The sequence below is a fragment of the Puma concolor genome, chromosome B4, assembly GCF_028749965.1.
Source record: "Puma concolor isolate L17-30 chromosome B4, mPumCon1.1.hap2, whole genome shotgun sequence".
Classification (NCBI taxonomy): Eukaryota; Metazoa; Chordata; class Mammalia; order Carnivora; family Felidae; genus Puma; species Puma concolor.
In genome coordinates, this window is record NC_141673.1 from 48,476,030 (window position 1) to 48,498,910 (window position 22,881).

The window sequence follows — 22,881 nt, forward strand, 5'->3', positions numbered from 1 at the left end:
AAGAAGTATGTTCCTAAATGGTTACAGTTCAGGTATCAATAGCTTTTTAAATTAGCACTAATGGCAGAGCGGGGGCATAGTTTGATAGCATTCAGCAAATAACCGAAAAGTCATAAACACATCCTAACTTCGACTCACCATTCTGCTAGCAGTCAGGTAACTCTTCAGAGCCTACTGGCTCACTTGAAAAAGAATACTATCTATCTTTTACGGTGATTTAATAAACTAAGAGAATAGGTACTAGAGCCATTTCTAAAAATGCTGATGGCACCTTTCCCCCTATCAAACCAACCAACCAACTAACCATCAAGAGGGTAACTCTATTCTGCAGCTGGGTTGACAACCATTAAACAGAAAAGTGATAAAAACTATTATTAATGCCTTTCCCATCCCAGAACTTGACCCAACTACCTACCTTATGGGTGACTGAATGTGTTATTAAGTGGACTGCCACCACAAAAATGGAGCCTGCTCTCAGCTAGACTAAGTCCCAACAAACCTATCAACATCAGTTTATTCTCCCAAACTTAAACCACAAACCCTTGCACAATGTCCTCAACTGTTTTGAAGTCACTAGACAGGTCTTAAAATCTATACCACCTACTTACACAGCCCCCAAACTTCTGTGTGTGTGTTTTAATGTTTATTTTTGAGACACAGAGCACAAGCATGGGAAGGGCAGAGAGACACAGAATCCGAAGCACATAGCCTGACATGAGGCCCAAACCCACGAACCGTGAGATCATGACCTGAGCCAAAGTAGGACACTTAACCGACTGAGCCATCCAGGTGCCCCTATTTTTATCTGTTATCTTCCCTCCTGAGGAAGGAATGTTTCTCTTCTAATCCAAAGCTACTTCCTCTGGGCGCCTGGTGGGCCTAGTTGATACAGCACAGGACTCTTGATCACAGAGTCATGACTGCAGCCCCGTGCTGGGTATAGAGCTTAAATTTAACAACAAAAATTAGCTACTTCCTCTCCTACTGCTGATCTCAATGAGCATCATTTCCTAAACCAGAAACCTGAAGTTGTATCAGACTCATCCATTTCGATGGTTTCTTCTCTATTTTACTACAAAGTTATGGCTTTAACCCATGTCTTCAAAACTCCAAAACCATGTAACAAATTACTCTTGCTATTTCTTGGATCTCAAAAGGCACTAAATTCATACTATCTCCACATCTTTTTCCAAAACTTCCTGACTTGGGCAATGACATAGCATTACATAAGCTGTCAAAGTCATTTTTCTCACCTCCTATCTAAACATCCACTAAGTATATCAATTCAGTTTCCTAGGTCTTTCATGAAATCAACTTTTCTCTACTTCTATTATCCTATCTCCCTGTAGTTGAAGATTGCTGTAATGGCTTCACTGGTTTACGTGATCTATTCTTTTACTGATTTAATTTTATAGCCAAAAAGTTTTGAAATGCTAGTGACGGGACACTTCAAACTTCAACGATTCCACATCATGGGGGGGGGGGGGGGCAATCTTTTCTTTTTTTAAATTTTTTAATGTTTATTTTTGAGAGACAGACTGAGTGTGAGTGGGGGAGGGGCAGAGAGAGAGGGGGAGACACAGAACACGAAACAGGCTCCAGACTCCTAGATGTCAGCACAGAGCCTGATGCAGGGCTCAAACCCACAAACAGCGAGATCATGACCTGAACCAATGTTGGATGCTCAACCGACTGAGAGGGGGGGGGGGGGGGGAGAAGAGGGCAATCTTTACTGTGATTTACAAGCCCCATCGTCTTGGCTCTTGCCTTTTTCCTGAAACCCATACACAAGCTAATGATTCTCACTTCCCACTTGCGCCAATCTGGCATTCTTCCAATTCCTACTAATCTGCTCCCTCCTGCCAAAAGCCCTTTTGTGCAAACCTCTTGGACCAGAAGGGATCTCCTTTCCCCCTTCACCAAGTCTTATTCGTTCTTCAGGTCTCGGTGTTAACATTAAGGAAGTAAACCCTACTTTCTAAAGTTTTCGTATAAAGCTAAATATAGATTTTTGAAAGGTAAGATATATAATGTATATATCCCTTATCTGGCACTTACAACAGCAGTTGATGGGAACTGATATAAAAATCCAACCGCTCTGTTAGTGAAATATAAAAGGGAGACAAGATGGAAACAGAAGCACTGGAAACCATTTCTAACATTTCTTGTTTCATGGTAATGGTTAGGTAATAAAACTAGATTGGGAAAATTCTGTCTACAAATCCTTTAAAAGAAAAGGTCCATCTGGGGCGCCTGGGTGGGTCAATCGGTTGAATGTCTGACTCTTAGTTTTGGTTCAGGTCATGATCTCACAGTCGTGGTTGATCAAACCCCATGTCAGATTCCACGCTTAGTGTGGAGCTCACTTAAATACTCTCCCCTACCCTCCCCTGCTCGTTCTTTTTAAAAAAAAAAAAAAAAAAAAAAAAAAGCCGCAAGTCCACCTTTCACTAAATGAAGCCTTGACTGACTGCTATGGAGTCTTATGTGGCACTGGGTTAAAAAATGTTCCTAACAATCTTTCTTTCAGTCAAATACTCTCTGCAAGAGTCTCAACTGAATGAAAGGATGATCAATGAATGCAATCTTCTTCAAAATGTAAACATGTAAGAGTAATAGGGAAACTAACAAAACCCGAAACACAGTTTTAACGGGGGCATGGAAATGGATCCTAGTAATGGTAACTTATTTCCTCATATGGCTAGGACTGTTTATAGACTTACTACCTTCAACATACTTTGACGCATGCAGGTTTTCTAACCTGGGGCCTAATACCTGGCATACAAATCCTTACTGAAATCACAATTTGTTACTGTTTAAAAGTACTCTATATTGTCTCCAAGCTAGCTGGTAAAATAGTTTTGCTGTGATCTAGAAACATTTTTACTTGACTTGAGTCTAGGAAGGTCAATAATCCCCGAAAACTAGACAAACGTTATCTGAATCTTAGGTTTGAGAATAAGACAGCCTAGAACTGTTTTAGGTTTCTAAATCCTAATTTTAGGTTCCTAATCCTAATCATCTGCTTTAGAGACCATCAAAATGCCAATACAGAAGAAAATAACCAACTAGGAGGCTGGCTTAAAGACAAAATACAGATGAGAGTCCAACTTCTGTCATACTGTGTATTGCCAAAAAATATGAATTATTCAAACCAGACACAATGGTTAAATTATGAATCAAACAAAAGGACAAACTGTAAAGTATTATCAAAACCGTGTTTTATTTTTAATACAAGATAAATACCATGCTTGTTACTAGTGCAGTTTAAGGCCAACAATGGCCATATAGCAAACTGCTGAACAGTCACCTAAATGCTAAAGAAAGAAAAGACAGAAAATAAACATTAAACACAAAATTGCAATTACAAACATTTTAATAAAATGGAATGAGCTTTTTAATAGAAGCTAATATGGAAGTCTAGTTCTCATGGACACCAAAAAGATGTCTATTTGATCAAATATCACCTTACCTTTTGCACAGAAATCTTATTGTGAAGTCACCAGAGTCAATAGCTAAAATTTTAAGACTTTCTTTGGCCTTCTAGTATTAGACAAATTATTTACAAACCGTGATTTCAGTTAATTCATGGATACTGGGAATATGATACAATTTTTTTGTTAAGGGCTTTCCATTAAAAATTGTAAAACAACTATATAAGGCTGTACAAGGCTGTAAACTACTTTGCTAATATACCATGGGATGAAGAGGAAGAAGAGTAAGAATAGACCTTTTTTTAAGGCTAAAGTCATCAATGTTATAGATGCATTCCTTAGAATACATTATGATTTACCCCAAGGATCCTTTCCCATTAAATACCACCTGAGTACTACAATTTTCAAAGTAAAAAAATAAACATGAATTCACCATTGTATTTTAAAATAATATAACTTACAGAATGCTGAGAAGTGTTATGCAGTAACAGTGTGACCAAAAAAAAAAAAAACAAAACATCTTCAAAACGAAATGTTTTTACTAAATGCAGGGTCTGTCCAATTATGAAATTAATGCAAACATTTACACCCATGGCAGAGTTTTAGGATGCTCCCACATGAAAAACTTTCTGTAGTATTTACTATCTGCTAATACCATTTCAAGATTTGTGTGACTTCAGTTAAATTCTATCTAATATTTTAAAAGACTCCTATTCCAATATGTTAATATAGCAAGAAGTCTTTAAAACATGAAAATCTGTCTATACCTAACCAAGTGTTTGTATGTCCCATACAAAAACCACAATAGCTGCACACTCAGAATGAATGCCAACAACCTGAAATTTTAAAGAACATCGGTTAAGACAAACCTAAATCAATCGAAACTGGATACAATTGCCTGAATATTCATAAAAATCCATATTGCTTCTTTCTAATGCCAAGAAAGAAGAGTAAAAGAACTTCCTCCCAGAAGCCTAGACATTTTAACACATTTTCTATTTCAACTTACAGTGAAACTTTAATCCAGAATCTTTTGATTTCTCTAATCAAAAATCTCACATTACAAACACAAGGAATGCTATATGTAAGGCCACATCTTAAATTTATAATTTTTGGTTGAATATTTATTAAAAATTAGTCTAAGGCTTCTAAGAGTCAAGTTGCTAAAAAATGAAATAAATACTCCAGTGTTTAAACTGAAGGTTAATGTAAAAAAAACAACACACACACAGAGTAAGAACAGAAAAATAGAATGCTTTGCTACAAAAATCCCACTTAATATACTTTAGCACAAAAAATGTCTAATATGTACAATGGATAAGCGTGCATTTGAGTACATACAACTGCAGGAAACATTTACAGACAGCTATGGGATGCAAATGAACTTAATGAATAAAATTTAAAAGGCAGTTATCTGTAAAACAGTAAGACTCTCAATACTGTATTCTCAGTAAAGAATCAAAACATAAACTTCCTCTTAAAATAACAGGCTGAAGCTTAAAACACAAAATTGGAGTCACCTTATAAAATACAGAAAAATGCAATGACCATTCAGGTATGAAAACCAAAATGTTGAGAGCACTCCAACAGAAAGTTTCGTAGTAAGTAGCATTTCATTGTATAAAACAGTATGTATTTAGGTTATTGGCACATTTAAATACATGAGGGAAAGAGACGTCTTTACCCTTCCAACAATTTCCCCCTTCCACTATAAAATGTTATACAACATTCATTAAAATCCTGTGTTTGTTTTAAGAACTGACCTTAAACTAGTAAAAAACAAAGCAATATTCTCCACAGGAGAATTAAATGAAAATAATACCTTAAGCTACAATCCATAAGTTATCTGTGAACTTCAAATTGTAGTTAACTGCTTAAGAATATTCTACGGAAAGGGGCCATTAAATGGGCTAAACTATGATCAACAGCCATTGCAACTTACTCCAAATCTTGGTTATGAAAACTGACAAAATAAACACTTCCAAATTTACAATGGAATATCCTTTCCAAAATGTATGTCCTTTAACTAAAAGCAGCACATTCGATTGAGTGTTGCTTCAGAAGCAATACCACGGAGGTGCTGCATCAGTCATTCGTAACTTTACTGGCTGAAAGGAATGTCACTGCATAGCACTAATAAATGCCTATGGTTCAAAGTTAAACTCAAGTTTGTTTTCATATTCACTACAATTATTATTAAGAAATGAAAAGGTCTCTGAAACTCTCTTTCTCTCTGTCTTTTTTTTTTTTTTTTTTTTTTTTGGTGATGTATGTAATGATTTATCTCTTTGGATTGTTTTTACATGTTTAAAAAAAAAAAAAAAAAGAAAGAAAGAGTTTTTGAATAACATTAGCCCAGACAACAGAGGGGATATGAAGAATAAAACAAGGCTTGCAATTTTCACCTTTACTGCTATACATTCATGTGTTACCAGGTAGAAAAAGACTAAAAATTAATGGGCCAAACCAAAGTTGTTTCCTTCTGACATCATTTAAAAACAATGGGACTAGCAGCAAACAATTCTAGTACACTCACATTGTCTGCAACAAAAGTCACGTAATGAGATCAGCCACGTAGGGAGAAGAGTGAAACAGAATGAGCAATTAAAGGGTTCCACTGATAAAAAATGAAAAGGTAAATGAAGGATTTAATTAGTACAAAATTTCCAGTTCCATCTCAAGTTCAAGCGGTTAGATTTTTATAATTCCATTTAAAAACTCAGAGAATATCTTACTCTCATGGACATTTACTTACCTTTTAAGCTTACTATTAACTAATTTCCCTTGTAATATACTTATGTCCACACTTCTTCACATTAGGGCATTGTAATTAAAATATAATAAAGCTAAGGAATGACAAAACAACACCTATGCACAAAACAAGAAAACTGATTTTGATACAACTCTCAAATAATGTTAAAAAGGCAACTGCATTTTCAACAAGATAGAACACTTGAAGAATCTGAGAGCAAACAGTTCTGATGAATGCCAGTGATCTCATGCACAAATACTCCAATCACAAAATGTTTTAAAATAAAACTAGCAATAATACGGGTCATTTTGTGAGAACTAGTGTGATAGCGGACAAAATGAACGTGAAGAACTGCAGTGCAGATCTCTGGAGGGCTTCTACAAGTTGCACATGACATCATATCTAGGGTACCTAAATACTTTAAGCACTGTCCTGAAATTTGGCTATCTTTTTAAATACCCAATGTGTATTACCAGAGCTCTCAGATAATCAGATCTTAAAAACATTAAAAACAAATTAACTTGCTTAGGAATCCAACTCAAATTTCTGAAGTAATGATTCGGAATGACCTTCCTATACAAGTGTCCCATCAAGTTGACACTCTGCCTATGCTAATTTTGCAATTAAGAACACATGCTAGCCAAGTGCTTTTAATGTGGGTCTATATGCAAGGCAGATTTGAAAAAAATCTTTGATTAAGTAACTCTAGCATGAATCAAAAGGCTGCATGAACACACACAAGACTCCTTAAACTGTGGTGACAGGGTACACCTATAATCACCCATTACACATACAGGAGAATACAACTCGAGATCAGTAAGCATCACATCCTTCCAAAATCTATAGTAACCAGAAAATAAAACTAAATGCTCTCCTTACTCACATTTGTCTGCTGCACGGCTGTATTTACATTGCTCATGGCTTCAAAAATAAACCATAAGCACTATTAATATAAAACAGCAAATAACTGCCGCATCAAATCAGAATTGTCAAAATATTTCTTCAATGCTAGCAGTTTACAATTAAGCGTTTCAGTACATCTGTGTTGTAATTAAGCTGCATTACTGTAGCAAATCATGTATGGGTTTTTACTAAAATGTTAAAACCACAAAAATTTTTTTGACCCCTAACACATCGACTGGATTGCTATGTCTGTGAAACTTTACAAGTTTACATACCATTCAGCAAAATCACAAGCTAACTAGGTAAAAACAGCTAGAAAAGCAGAATATAGAAATATTAAATATCCATGTAATTCACCTATTCTAATATCAAAATCAAGGGCAAGAGACACTTAATTAGTATGTTTAATTCACTGAACGCAAGATTAGATTGGTGCATATCCAAAACCGCTATTGCAATGCTTTTTTAAAGGACAGTATAAATGTCATAGTAACATTATCTTTAGATATTGCTGAACACAAGACTTTCCCTGAGGTGTAAACATCAAATAACTTGAACAGCTTTACACATCAGCCCCATTGAACAGTTTATTACAACACTACATCTATTGTAATCAAAGTGGTGCTGTTTACAGACATTATCATATGAACATTTTTAACAAGAACAAACTACTATAAAAACAAGCATTTACTTGACGTTTTTTCCAATTGCTTGCACATTAGAATGGCCAAATGTATATAACCAGTAATAAAGTTGCAAAAGCTATAACTTTTTTTTAAATCACACAGGTTTCCTTCAAATAAAACAGTTAAGCAACATAAAAAATAAAAGTAGAGCTACTGGTTACCATTTATGCAGATTTGCTTTATTCAGATCTATTCCTGTTCATTTTATCCATGAATCCTTACAGGTTCAGTTCAATCACAAGAAGCAAACTGCTGGACAAGCGTCATTTTTCCCCCATGAAGACTGTTTTGTCTTGGAAGGTGTTCCTCTTCCTTCAGCTGTAATGTGTCAAAATTTGTGATGTAGATTTTGCTATTCCCCATAATACACAGAAAAACGCTGGCTTAACTATACATACACAAGTCGTGCATCTACTTCACTGTTACGTATTCTAACACAATAAAAGTTAACTGAAACAGTAGCTGCCTTCATGGTGGAGAAATGCTCCCAATTTATGTGATGATTAAAACGGACACATTCTCATTTCATTCTTCTTAGTTATTACTGCCTTATTAATTTAATGACTGAAACAGAAAGGAAAATATAGCAGCTGCTGTTTCTGTGATGATGGAAACATTTATAAGTCATTTTCTAAAGTATGCATACTACAAAAATAAATGGAAATGCTCGAATGATTTTAATGTAAATATTTTTCATTCACCCATATATCAATTCTATATAACTCATTAACAATTAAATGTGAACTGAATATAAAATGCAATAAATTATTTTACAAATTAGTTGTATTTATTTGACAGCATACAGGAACTTCTGCAAATTATAAATCAAACTGTTCCATGTTACAAAATTTATAGATAAAATTTATAAATATATAGCTCAATATGCACATTTAAATAAATATGACATCCACGTACAAATCTTCAGACGTGATACAAATTTAAAACATTAACTTTACTTTCACTCTAATGTAAAGTTACCTAACGTATTTAGATAAGCTAACCCAAAACACACTAAATAAGAATCTACAATGATAAATTTCATTGAAAACTCACATAAAGAAAAAAAAACCAATAAATTTGATAAACTGAAATTTCAAGAATACATAAATAGCAAACTTCAGGTAGAGGTTCACAAAAGCAGCATTCAATTAACTTGCATGTAAGTGATCACTGAAACACGAGGTATTTAAAATATAAATTCCAAGAGAGCATTTCAGCAAGATGATGTAGTAAAAGGTAAAAGGGCACAATATTTAGTGATATTCTTGCCATAAAAGTAATTGGAAAATACTTTCTGCTCTATAATTAAGAGTAATTAATACTGTCACAACTATAAATGTTTTATTTTATGTCCTTTCTTCCCGAACTAGGCTGTAACCATCTTAAGAGCATCAATATACATATGCATTCACATTGCCTAGGAGTGAAAACCTAAATTTTACAACCGCAAAAGAAAAAAACAACCACTAGCTGTTATAATTCTGGACTTTTTCTCTTAAATAATTTCTATTTGCCCATATTTTTCAACGAGATACTTAAACCATTGCTAATGTTACCTTTTATTATACCTTTATTTTATATTGACGAAACTTTAGGTAGAATTATTTCATGAAAAAAAAATCTAGAAAGGCAGCTTTTATAGGTTTTATTTTTATTCCTTGCAATGCATAAAAAAACCCCTGGTATTAAAGTATTAAAGAAAAGATAAGAAATATGTTCTAACCTGAAAAGATGCACTACTCTGAAATTCATAAATCTTACTACCAAAGTATGTTATCTCCCTAACCTTTTTGTTGTGATGTGAGAGATATAGAAGAGAGATCTGGTCATTAAGAGTGGAAAATTATTTAAAGTCACAGTGAGCAAAACAAAAATACCCAATCCTTCCAAAAAACATATGGCATACACTGCAACTTTATCTTATTAATCACTCCAAAGGAGAATTTTACTACATTTTATGTAGAGAACCCTGTTCGTGAAATCGTAACACACATCTTTATGCAGGACAAATGCACTCATCTTTTGCTTGATTATACTTCATAGGTAGACCTTTACTATTAATAAGTCTCTCATTTTCACCATACAGACATAAAATCTGGGGGATAGTCTGACAGTTTTTATTTCTATTTCTAAACACTTTACATTTATCCATTTGGAAATACAAATTTTACAAACTCAAACGGAAGCAAATTTGAAGGCAATACAACCCATTTCCAATAATCCAATCCCATATTATACTCTCAAATTTCTAGGACATCTACATGAACAAAGATATCAAAAAAGAGTGACAAATACATTCAATGCTCATGTTTTCAGAATACCATTTAGTCAGATATGTTAATATCAAAGCCACACAATTACTAGTTTTAGCTATCAGTTATAAAAGGAAGATCTATGTAAACAGTTGATAAGAAATTAAGAAAACAAATGGAATCTACAGCTCTTTAATGAAGTATATAAAGTTAAGCGCTAAGTAAAATCTCAATTCAGAGAAGCACCTGTATAACGAGATAATGTAAGATAAAGCCAATACTAACAACTCAAATTATGAGCATTTCTGTTAGAAACTTATCTAAGAAAATTTGTTAGCATCCGTATTCCTAAACTTGTGGCAAATTCACCTTTCTAGTAAGATTAAAATACATACTTGACACAGACCTTTCATAGATTTTCACATTAATATTGAATTAAAAGAATTAACTGAATAGAATTCTACTACAATTTTAGAGATGTGATTCTATTAACTCAGTGAAATAAAATTCACTTTTCTCTTCTGACAACTTCTCCTTAATGCGAGGAATAGGGAAGGAGTGGGCAAAAGAAATATGAAGTATCTGAATATAAAATTCTTCTTGTGCTGACTAAAACATATTATATAAAATTCTGCTTATTGGAGATATTTACAAAAACTCCCTTACTACCACAACATTTGGTATTTCCTTCTTTCTACCTGTGGACATAGTACTTACCTCATTTTAACTAAAGTCTTTCATTACACTATATATAAAACATACAGGACTGTTGCTCTAGGCAGTTCACTATGGAAATAAACTTCGCCACAAAGAAAACTCATCTTTGCCCCCCAAATTTCACAAACAAATTTTTTCAAATTAAGCTGTTTATGTGATTTAGAATTTCCTCTGAGGATTAAAACAAACTACCACAGAAGGCAAATTAGTAAATTTGGATACCATATATGGCACACGTCCGCCTTTTTGGTTATTAGGTTTTCTTTAAACAATGCTAACTAAATATTCATTCAAAACATTACTTATTCAAAATGATCTAGTTTACAAACTACAACAATGGTAGTATATTTCACATTGAGATGAAGGTGAGAGCAAGGTGACTCACATTGGCATTGAATTTTCTTTTAACAGGGAACATTAATCATTTGTAAACAAAACCTATTCTTAAACCACAATGAGCAAAAACCACACTACACATCCATTCAAGGGATTACTTCCTATCCTCTGTCACTTCAATTAAGATAGCCATGTAGTAAGATACTGCAAATACTAAAAGCAAGGAAACTCAGAGCAAAAGAAGAGAGAACTAGCATATCCAGATGAAGCAGAGCAGTTAGGATATATGGGAAAACACAAACACAAGGCTGGACAATATGAGGCAGAACTCAGATGACTTAAGAGTTGCAGAAATAATTTTTAAATATCATTTCCACCAGTATCATTCATTAATTAAAGATAACTTAATTTTCACATTAGCCTCTAAGTAACACTACATCTTAAAGACATGAAACATCTTAGCATGTAAGAAAAAACTTTTTATCTTTTGGCTTCCCTCCCCCCCCAATTAATGAGAAACTATCAATTAAAGACTGCGAACGAAGCACCCTAAATCTTGTGCAATGACAACACCAACTTAAAACATAATATATATGGGAAAAAAGCAATCTTACCAAAAATGTGGTTATTTAATTCATATCTCATACAAGATGCTTAAAATTTTTATCAAAGAAATGGATATTGATTTGAAAATATGTAAAACCTCATGGGAGGAAATGCATGAATAAAGAGTATTTTAAAAAATAATCTGGATTCATCACTCTTTGTACACAAAGAAAAACTGAATCAACAGAAATTTGCTGTGTGGCATTTTTCCAAACAAGTAATAAGAGGAATGCAATCTAAAAGAAAATAACTCAACCATGAAAGTAAAATTATTTCTATAAGAAGTGTACAATCTTAAAACACTGAACTACTTGTGTTTTGCTCAGAGTGGTCTGAGAATAGAGGCAGCAATTACAGAATATGAAATACAGTGTATTTACATACTGAAAATTTACAATACTGGTATTCCCATTAAAATATCACCTACTTGAACTTAGATACTGAATGCTTTCAGAAAATTAATACATATTTTAAATGAGAGAATGCAATTAACATTACCAACAATTCAAACACAAAAAAAAATTAAGATGGGACAGACAATAACAGCTTACCAACATCATTAAGTTTCCAGTTAAATTAAGAACTTGCCCTTTTATAGCCATTCATCAATTTAATAATAAATTACATTACTGTTTTATTTATATACACGCTTGCTTACTGACATTCACGTTAGCTTCCAAGTTACTTGTATTCCATTTAGTCCGTTTAAGATTTACATGAAAGCTCAAAAGGACTCATATTTTAAAACTTCTAAAAAGGTCAACAGACCCTATTATGGTAATAATTAAATGTGCAGGTTTGTTTGTTTAAAAGTTTTTCACTTGAATATATTTAATCCTAGACCCCACCCCTCTGATTCACAACTACATCCGCAATAAATACTGTTTGGTATTGCAAAGGTACAGTAATCCAGGATAACAGAATTTTTTGCTCTAGAAATGCTTATGTAAATTTTTGCTTGGATGAAGGCACATAACAATATTACAACTCAATTCTGATTAATGTACAAACAAAACATGGGAATTCTGGTATGGTACACATCAGTGATTAAGAAAAATGTCAACAATAGTTTGCAAGTTAGGAATTCATAGTTAATGTCTGAATGTAATGAAACTCAAGCCATGGTATAGTTAGGTGTGCCCATTACTGGAATGTAATGTTAGTTAATTCAAAGTATTTAAAATTAACAATGGACTTTTCAAGGAGTTTACTTGGCTGACTATGCTAGTTTAACTAAAACCAGGAAGAAACTAATTAACTTTGAGTCTAATCTGGTTCAGAAGTCCTTGATGGGCACATCCAATCTTGGAGAAGACTAAAGATGTATGCAAGCTTTGCTTATCATGCCTTCAGGAATTAGAAGCTTGTTGAGAACTAACAAAGTCTAAGTAAAAGCGTAACTTCTTTGTAGAAACTGTATCTTACTATAAGTGAAATGGTTGATACAATTAAGCATTTCAAGTAATAAATTGGCTATAATTCACCTTAAGCAACAGATGGACTGAGAATTTTTTCATAATATGGTATTAAGATCTATTCCGGCCAAGGGGGAAAAAAAACTACATTTTTAAAATTTAGTGTTTAGATTTACATGACACAACACTTAATCCTTACATCCAAAAGCAATATTAATTTCAATAAGCCCAGTTTTAAAAGTGAAAGATGCTTTGGCTATTAATGTTTCGAGATTTTATTAAGTTCTATAATACCATACATGGAAAACTATTTTAAAATTAACGTTTTGATAAATATTCAAGATGCATACTCAAAATGCTAGAAAAGTATTTAAACTGGTCTTTTCACTTCAAAAAGCCCTTAATATGTAAATAATGTAATAGCTTACATACCATAAAGACTTACATGCTTATTTTATAAATTGTATTATTTAAAAAGGATCTCATTTGCTAAAATATATCTATTAAAGAAAATGCTATTGTCACAGAATTACATACACTTTTAGTCTTTCATTCTGCCCATAACAATGTAAATACTAACAACTGCATGAGTAAATTTTCAGTGTTTCCCATGACTATGGAAAATAATTGTGTAAAGTGCAGTTACCTATAAGGGGTTTGTTTTCACCTAATTTAATTTGGATATGCCACCAACACATAAAGAAAAAGTTTTTGTTTACAGAATAAACTGTGTCACATGCACAAACCTTATAGTGCCTTGCCCCTACTTTTCACATGAATAAATGCTGTTCACAAATATAAAAATAAAATTACACGTGAAAATGAAGTATAAACAGACAACTTCCCACTTTATGAAAAATGTACACAAGAAATAGTTTTAAAATACAGAAAAAAAGACACAATGATTATGATTTATGAATGAAACATCAAAGAAAATTATTTCAAGGTTATTCTAACCTGGGATGCATGATTTGATACAATTTAAAATTCTTAGATATGGAGTACCCTGAACCCGTTTTAATTAAGTTTCGTATCTTCTTTGCAAATTAAAGGATATGGTTTTTTTTATTTTAAAACAAAAATTATATGCCAGGAAAAATGTCTTTTCTAAGGAATACTTTTTTAAGTACAAAAGCGCTTTCAATGCTAAGAAATCATCCTTCTGTATTATAAACTATTATAGTGTTAGGTTTTCTTCAAAAGTTTTAGGGACAGAGTTAGTTCAAGGAGAGAAACTTTCAATTTAAAAGCCCAAGCACATTTTGTGTGTGTGTGTGTGTGTGTGTGTGTGTGTGTGTGTGTGTGTGTGTGGATTAACTCCTTGTATTTTATATTTCAAATTACATGCAAACTATGTATGTAATTATGACAATTCCCATTTTTAGATTTTAGAAGTAGACATGAGTCCTCTTGATTATTTTCTTGCTAAAGCAAGGCCATTAACAATCTAAAAGTTTGAATTCAGCAATATTCAAGGGTAAAAGGTCAAATTTTTTTTTTACCTGTCATTACTTACCTGTCATTTCTCTGAGAGGTTTCCAGAAGATTAAATTCAGAACAAGTAGTTGGACCATTTAAAATGTAGGTATATACTGTATAAACAATAGCCTTGGAGTTATAATTACTGTTAACAACACATATGCTACATATAACAGGAACAAGAAATACCCACCTTCTAACGATGACGATACTCCCGTTCTCGGTCACGTTCTCGGTCCCGGTCTCGGTCCCGGTCCCGGTGTCTCTCTCGTTCTCTGCTTCTCTCTCTATAATAATCATCATGACGATCTCTACTACGGGATTTATGACGCCGACTCTTTTCTCGTGATCTACTATGGTCCCTCTCTCTTGATCGTTCACGTCTTCTAAAAGAAATTACTGGATTAATGCTCTCTGTAAGTGGATAGCAGTATTTACTACCTAAAGCAAAAAATTCCTTGTAAATCTAGTTTAGACTTAGGATATCCTGAACTTCCAGTAATGACTTACTGACTCACCTGTAAGCATGAATGAGAAATCCCATTTTTGGAGCGCCTGGGTGGGTCAGTTGGTTAAGCAACAGACTCTTGATTTTGGCTTAGGTCATGATCTCACAACAGTGGGATCAAGCCCCATGTCAGCCTCCGTGCTGAGCATGGAGCCTGCTTAAGATTCTCTCTCCCTCTCCCAAAAACAAACCAACAACCCCCCCCCCCCCCCCCACCACACAAACAGAAATTTCAATTTTAAAAATATTCACCCCCAAGTTGGGATCCAGACACACCAGGGCAATACATCTTATCATCTATTACATCTAATAGCCTGCATCAGACATGTAGTGTTTACTGAAGGAACACAGAAAGGTAAAGGGAGAAAACAACTTCAAAGGACAACTTGTTTCAAACTTAAGACTGCATAGAAGATAGTTTTTTTAGGCATAAAATTCATGAAACTATTCAATACACAATGAGATAAGTATATAAAATTACCACCCATTAACAGGTTACCTAAACCTATATGTAGTATCAAATTTAGACTTATAACTAACCCAAATATGATTTACCATGAGTGCTACTCCACTAAGAAATTTTTTTTAATATTTTAAGTTTTTATTTATTTATTTTGAGAGAGAAAGAAAGTGCAAGTGAGGAGGGGCAGAGAGAGGGAGAGAGAATTCCAAGCAGGCTCCGCACTGTCAGCACAGAGCCTGATGTGGGGCTTGAACTCAAACTGTGCGATCATGACCTGTGCCGAAATCAAGAGTCAAACACTTAACTGACTGAGCCACCAAGGTGCCCCAGAAACTTTCTAATAATATATATGTTTGCTTCAGGGGTGGAGGCAGCTGGAAGGCATGGTGGGAAACAGAATTCAAAACTTAGTATTTATGACCACTAGAAAAGACTGGGAAATAATTCACATTGTTATTAAAAAGAAACGTTTTATGAGCTACCTTCGAAAAAAACAAACAATAAAAATGAGGTAATTTAATCAAAGTATGTTTCCTAAAATACTTTTAGAAATTCTGCTAAGTTCTGAAATTCACAAAAAGGAAATCCAACTGCCTGTAAGTCGAACCATCTATTTTGTATTTTTGTAACAGACAGCTAGACTTAGCAAACATTATTAGATGCTAAGCTCCTTGATCAAGAAAGCAATTCTTACTTAGGACTTAAAAAATTAAAAAGAGGACTAGGTAAGATATGGACTTTAGCTATGACACATTTGTTTAGATACAAAGATCCTTACTTACACTGGGTCATGAAGGTAGTAATTAAGAAGTTGGGTATCATGACAAAGACAAGCTCCCTTTATCTTTTTTTTTTTTTTCCCTTCCCTTATCTTAATGAAGACTCTAACACTGGAGTACACTAAAGACAGACCTATGAATATTACATAACGATTAAAGATCTACCTTTCAAATATATGCAAAATTTCAAGGTTAGCTGCACTGCTAAAAAAAAGGAATTACCTAATTAGAAAATATGAACAGATCATTAACTTCCTTGTTCAAGAAATATTTATTTAACACCCATCTTGTACCAAACACTGTTTAGTCATTAGAAATACTGTAGTGAACAGGACAGGTAAGGCCCTTCCCTTTTCCAACATGTGTTCTAGAGAAGAGAAATGTGCAATAAAAAATAGATTACCATAAGTACTATAAAAGAAATAAAAAGAACAACATGACAGAGTAACCTGGAGAAGATCTCTCCTGGAAGTTAGACTGAGTTGAGGCATGAAGGATAAGAAGTCAGCTTTGTGAAGAGTGAGGAAAAAGGGCTCCCAGCAGAAGGAATATCAAGTATAGAAAGTGTGGGGTGCCTGAGTGGCTCAGTGAGTTAAGTGTCTGACTCTTGATTTTTGGCTCAAGTCATGATCTCACAGTTCGTGGGTTTGAACCCTGAGCCTGGCTCAACACTGGTAGTGCAGGGCCTGCTTGGGATTCTCTCTCCCCCTCGCTGCCCCTCCCCCACTCACGCATGCTCTCTCTAAATAAATAAATAAATAAACTTGAAAAAAAAAACGGTATAGAACAGTGACGTGGTAAAGAGCTAATGTATCAAGGAAAAGAGAAGGGAGACCATTGTGACTACAGAATAGTGAGCAAGGAGTAAAGTACACAATGAGGCTTCGAAGACAGGCAGGAATCACACAGTGCCTGAATGTTTACAGTCTTATTCTAAGAGTAACCAAAACTTCTTGAAGGGTTTTATTTTTTTTAATGTTTATTTATTTTTGAGAGAGAAACAAAACACAAGCTGGGGAAGGGGAGAGAGAAAAGGGAGACAGAATCCAAAGCAGGTTCCAGGCTCCAAGCTGTCAGCAGATAGCCCGAACTGGGGCTTAAACCCATGAACCATGAGATCATGATCTGAGCTAAAGTTGGACACATGACCAACTGAGCCACCCCAACGCCCCTTTTGAAGGGTTTTAAAAGCAAACACCTGACATTTGATTCAATATTCAAAACAAAAGAAAACAATCTAACTCTAGCTGCTATACGAACAGTAATAAGTAAAATCAAAGTCCTATTTTAAAGTTTCAAACACGGTATTTTTTCTATCTGTAACATAATAGTTTTAAATAGACATGACACAGGAAAGTTTTACCTTGATCCAGAACCATAAGACTTGGATTCAATTCCATGAAGGCAATCTTGCAAAGAGCTAATAAGAACTTTGCAGCGATCATCAGCAGATACTTTGGATTGTTTAATTAAAGAAATTGCAGTTACCAATGTCTCAATAGCACTCCCATAATCACCTATGAGGCAAAGGAGAGGGGTTGAAATGAAATAAATTTTGTTTCCAAAATACCCCCAAATCATTTGGGATAAAAGTGATAAAGTATTTTATAAAAGAAGAACACTAAAGTAACTACAGAAGACATCTTCATTTCTTTTTTAAGGGCTTCACCATTTGTAAAAAGCTTTTATGTGAGTAAAATTAGCACAGTTTGTTTATTATTACAGACATGTGAAGCACAGGTTATTAATTTGTAAATATGAGAATCAGTTGCCTTAAGGTCCCCAACACATTACATGTCAGGACTAAAATTTAAATCCATATATAAGAATTTAAAATTATGGGTCTATTCACTGCACTGTGACACATCACTTCCCTCAATTTCTTTTAAATAAATACAGGTAATGATTTGGAAATATGAACATAAATGCTAAATATAAATTACCAGTCTTCAAGATTGCACATAGTTTTAGGTCATTCCTAGTAACATAAATAAGAAATATTAATATAGAAAGAAATATACAAACCAGCACTGGCATCAGACACAGCTCTTGAAATAGCACTGCTTGAGATTGCCCTATTTCTATTCATGATTTCTTCAAACTCAGCTTCACTCAATGGCGTTCTTGCAGTATCCATTTCCCTTTAAAATAAAAATGAACCTTAAGTTGCACTCAACAGATTTTTCAGTTAGTTGTAACAGTATAAAACAATTCATACTAGTTGCTTGTGACAAGTGTCTTAGAGCTAGTAGTTACTTTTCCAGACTGAAGCATGCTATTTACCTTACAGAGAGAGCAAGTCTAAGCAAAATTCTTCAACACTACCTTTCAGCTGAAATAAAGTAGCAGCTTGGAAACCTTGTCTTTCTGGAGATCAGGGATAATGTATTTACAGATCTATAATATTTTTCAGTCATACAAAAACATACATAATAAACGGTCCTGAATGTTATAACATAAGGTAGTTATACATTATTAGCTCTTTTATTTATATATACATACATTTAAATGTTGACAGCAAAAACTACAGCCCTACACAATCAAGGAATTTGGTTACATTTCTGTTTGGATCCTCTAGGCACAGGGCCCAACTCACAATAGAAGGATAACAAATGTCTGATTAATTAAAAGAACTTCAGGCGGGGACAAGATCTTAGATCATCTTGTTTGCCACTGAATCCCCAGAAGAGTATCTGGCAAATAAAAGATAGTAAGTGTAAACATTTGTTGGAAAAAAGTGAATTAAATGCCAAAACTTTCTAAAGCTGCTGGACAACTATGAAAACTGTACATGTACATTACATGTCGACTATACTTCAAAAAAAAAAAAACAACTGTACATGTACAGTACAGGAAAAGGTAAGCGTTCTTCCATCTTAGTTACTAGTTACAAGGTAGGACACTGAGTTGAGGGAAGCAGCAGCAGTTCATTCCAATACAATGAGGAAACAGCTAATCTAACTTTTTACATGCTTTTAAGGTATTACTCTCATTCCCAAAACTTTATAGACATCCTGACCAAATTAGAAGTTGTTCAAAATCCATGTATAATTTCAACTAAATGCTGTGACTTGTGCCCATTCTATCCCTCTTAAAAAAAGAAATCTCATGTAAGAGGAGTTTTCTCCAATTTTCAATAAAAAATTAGTCATAAATAACCATCACCCTCCAATTCTTGAAAACCTAATACTATCAAAATTCTACTATGTTAGGAAAAAGATACGAAACTCAAATTTTATAATCAAACCAAGTCACCTAACCCACGCCTGTCCTCTAAAGGTGAACACTTAATATGAAGTCACTAACTGGAATTAAAGTGAACAGAAGAAATTATACTAGCCCAGTAGTTATTTTCTAAAGAAAACAGAGCCATTTTTGGCAGTCATAAAGATGCAACCTCTATGAACAGATAATGGTTAATGTGCTTTGTTTACAACATCAAATTTATTGCCATATGCCTGTGCAACTGCATGGAATTAGGCAGATTCTCAAATCCATTCCTTCAGGACATTTTCAGACAAAATAAAGTACAAAGTAGTTTAACAGTGATAGTTTAAAAATATAAAATCAAATGACAAACTCAGAAGTAATTAAAGAGGGCAAATTCAAATGGCTCTTAGAGATTATAAATACAGCTCTCTAAATTATGTTTTGAGTATGGATAGTTTTTAAATTACTCTGGAAGGGGGCTAAGAGATCATTTACTTCAATAATGGTTTAAAAAAAAAAAAAAAAAGAAATAATGGTTTTCACCTAGCTCTTCTCCAAGGATCACCATTAATTACTTTAATTTCCACAACTGTGTTTTACAAGTGTTTGTCTACCCAAATATACTTGTGTATCATTTAATGTTTCCATTTCAATTAAAAGTTAGTAATTTGATAGTCGGGACTCCTGATCAGCAACGAGAATCAATAGTACCTATCCAACAAATTGATCGAATTCCTAAAACGAAGAAGGAAACTTTAGTACTCTGAGTAGTATCATCAAAGGTAAATGAGATTCACTTTAAAATCTTAAAAGTAGCTTGAGGATCCCATTTGCTCACTTAAATTATCTTTATTACTATCTTTATTAACCTCTTTTAACTTAAGAAATAATGGAAAGGATCTCCATGAATTAGTGACTTGCTCTAAATCACACATCTATGTAAGTGGTGGAAGGGGATTATTCCCAACGCTGTTTAGTATGTTTTCATCATATGATACTGCCCCTTCTAAGAAGAGCAAACAATATAGAAAATGAAGTATCTGGGGAAAAGCCCATAATTAAAAAACAAAAACAAAAACAAACCTCGGCGATGAAACGTAGAGTATTTTTTACCGATCAAATAACACACCAAGTCTACTGTCATGGATACATACTGACTTACCTGCCAGGAGGCCCATAGTCACCCCTATCATACGGTGGAGGTCGGCCATATGGATCTGTTGGTGGTGGACCCCGGCTATCTGATGTAGGCATGCCGCTGTTAGTCGGTGGAGGAAAGAAAGCCGGGTTCACATGTGGAGCTGGTGGTGGGGCACCTGGAGGTGGTCCAGGAAGATGCGGAGGAGGAGCAAGAGTAAGGGGTGGCCCAAGAGGACCAGGTGGGCGAGGTGGAAAGGGGCCTGGAGGTGGAGGTGGTCCCTGTTGTGGAGGTGGTGGACCAGGAGGGGGGCCGTAGCCCGGAACTGGAGGTGGAGGGCCAGGAGGAAGCGGACCCAATGGAGGCTGCCCAAAAGGTTGTCCAGGAAAAAGAACTGGTGGTGGTGGGCGATCTCCTCGATTAGGAGGCCCAGCTAGAGGAGGAGGCAGAACCTGACCAGGAGGTGGAGGACCTGGTGGACCAGGTGGGCCTGGAGGACCTAAGGGTGGACGTGGTGGAGTCTGTCCAGCTATAGAATAGAGGAGAGAGAAGGAGAGAGAAAAAACCACTTCAATAAGGTATTTTAACCTTAATGCCAAGATTATACTTTTAAAACACAACTCATAGACCAAGATTCTTTCTCTTTAAATGAAACCCATATGGTAAATGCTACACTAACAACTATGAAAGTGAAGTACATCTTTACAATTTTAACCAGCTCAATTTATGCTTAAGAAAAATTATTGAAACAAAAAACGTTAATAAACATTACAATGCTTAGAGATAGTTTCCATCTTTCAGTGTACACACACTTCTTACAGTGAAATCACCCACCTTATATTCTACTCTGATGCCAAGCTAGAAAGTGAAACAAGGAAAAATGGTCTTGAAAGGATTTTTTAAGAGGTAAGAAAATAAGACGGATGTAAATATTCTATATATAAGTCAAGCAAGTTTGGAGAAAAATAAAGACCTTTTAGGCCAAAAATGGGTATTTCCTCTATGCTGTGCCCCATATGCCATGGAATCCTAGTTTCCAGGAACAAAGGCCGAGTTCCTTTAACAAGATGCTTGATCAAATTTCCTGGATTCCAAAAATAGCATAACAAGGAGAGTAAGTCACATTAATAATGCATTACTTGAAAAAGAGAGAAAAGGAAAAGAGGTATTAAGGTAGACACATTTTATCCATGGTAATTTAAGAAAAATTTTACCTGGAAAAGGTGGGGGTGGCCCTCCTGGTCCTGTTGGTCCAGGAAATCTGTCCCCACCGGGAACAGCCCCTGGAAAACGGCCCCGTCCTCTACCACCTTGTGGAAATGCTGCACGTGAACTGCCTCCTGGAGGACCAGCTTTACCTTCCCCAGACATTTGTCCTGATTGTGTAGCTGTAAATATCCAAATACTCATAAATAGCATTTATTAAAATAGTCCTCTGAAATGTAACCACTGTTATTTAGAAATAACTCTACTTCAAAGTTCACATATGCTATATACTAACTTGCAGATGTCTTGGGCCTGTCCAAACTACATGAGAAGTACTGGATGGAAACATTCACATCTACTTAAGTTCTTTTGAAGTCTCAAAATATCCAGAGTTAAATGTATTTCCAGTGGGTAAATATGAGTTACTTTCAAAATACCAATACTCAGCAGCAGCCAAGACTAAAATTCTCCAACACAAATCTGAATTTCAGTAAGCACAGATTATTTAAATTTCGTATCATATTCTTCAGTTAAGTCTTAACTGCTAAAACATTAAAAGAAAAACAGCCACTTCAATTTGTTAATTACACGATTATCCACCTTATCTCTTTAAGTGAGAGCATTTCTAAGTGTTGTTAATGGCCAATCTTTTCTATATTCACTTTACCAAGTGGTGAAAGATCTTGGTGCCAAGCAGAAAATCAATGAGTATTTTCTGGTTATCAGTGGTTTCTCCCCCACCATAACACACATCCACGTAACTTCCCTTCAATCTAAAGCTTAGAATGTAGTTTCTTCCTTTCTCTAGGATGGGAATGACAGGACAAGACTGGCAGAGCTATAGAACTTGCACACTGTTGTATAATATTGGGTCTGTGACATCTAGAGAAAAATGGGAGTAAGTTTCCAGTATATAGGACCATAGCCATAAACCAGTAATCAAATCAAATTTAAGGGATAAACTTTCTAAAATGGATTCTCCAATGAACTAAACATT

The 22,881-nt window shown here is 34.5% G+C and overlaps 1 protein-coding gene across 4 annotated transcripts in view; it reads right to left on the reverse strand.

Annotated features, from left to right (window-relative positions):
* Positions 1-3,204: 3,204 nt before the first annotated feature.
* The window catches only part of CPSF6 (cleavage and polyadenylation specific factor 6), a 33,832-nt gene continuing 14,155 nt past the window's right edge, over positions 3,205-22,881 (reverse strand). Inside the window, exons 5-11 of one of the 4 annotated variants that reach the window (XM_086712853.1) lie at positions 21,893-22,066; positions 21,652-21,762; positions 20,703-21,207; positions 18,356-18,471; positions 17,694-17,847; positions 14,774-14,963; positions 3,205-8,093 (exon numbers count right to left, since the gene is read on the reverse strand). In XM_086712853.1, the coding sequence (XP_086568979.1) occupies positions 14,777-14,963; positions 17,694-17,847; positions 18,356-18,471; positions 20,703-21,207; positions 21,652-21,762; positions 21,893-22,066 (1,247 nt within the window). In that variant the 3' untranslated portion in view covers positions 3,205-8,093; positions 14,774-14,776. Of the gene's footprint in view, positions 8,094-14,773; positions 14,967-17,693; positions 17,848-18,355; positions 18,472-20,702; positions 21,208-21,651; positions 21,763-21,892; positions 22,067-22,881 lie in introns of all 4 variants that reach the window. The other 3 variants (XM_086712851.1, XM_086712855.1, XM_086712854.1) reach the window with 3 other exon arrangements.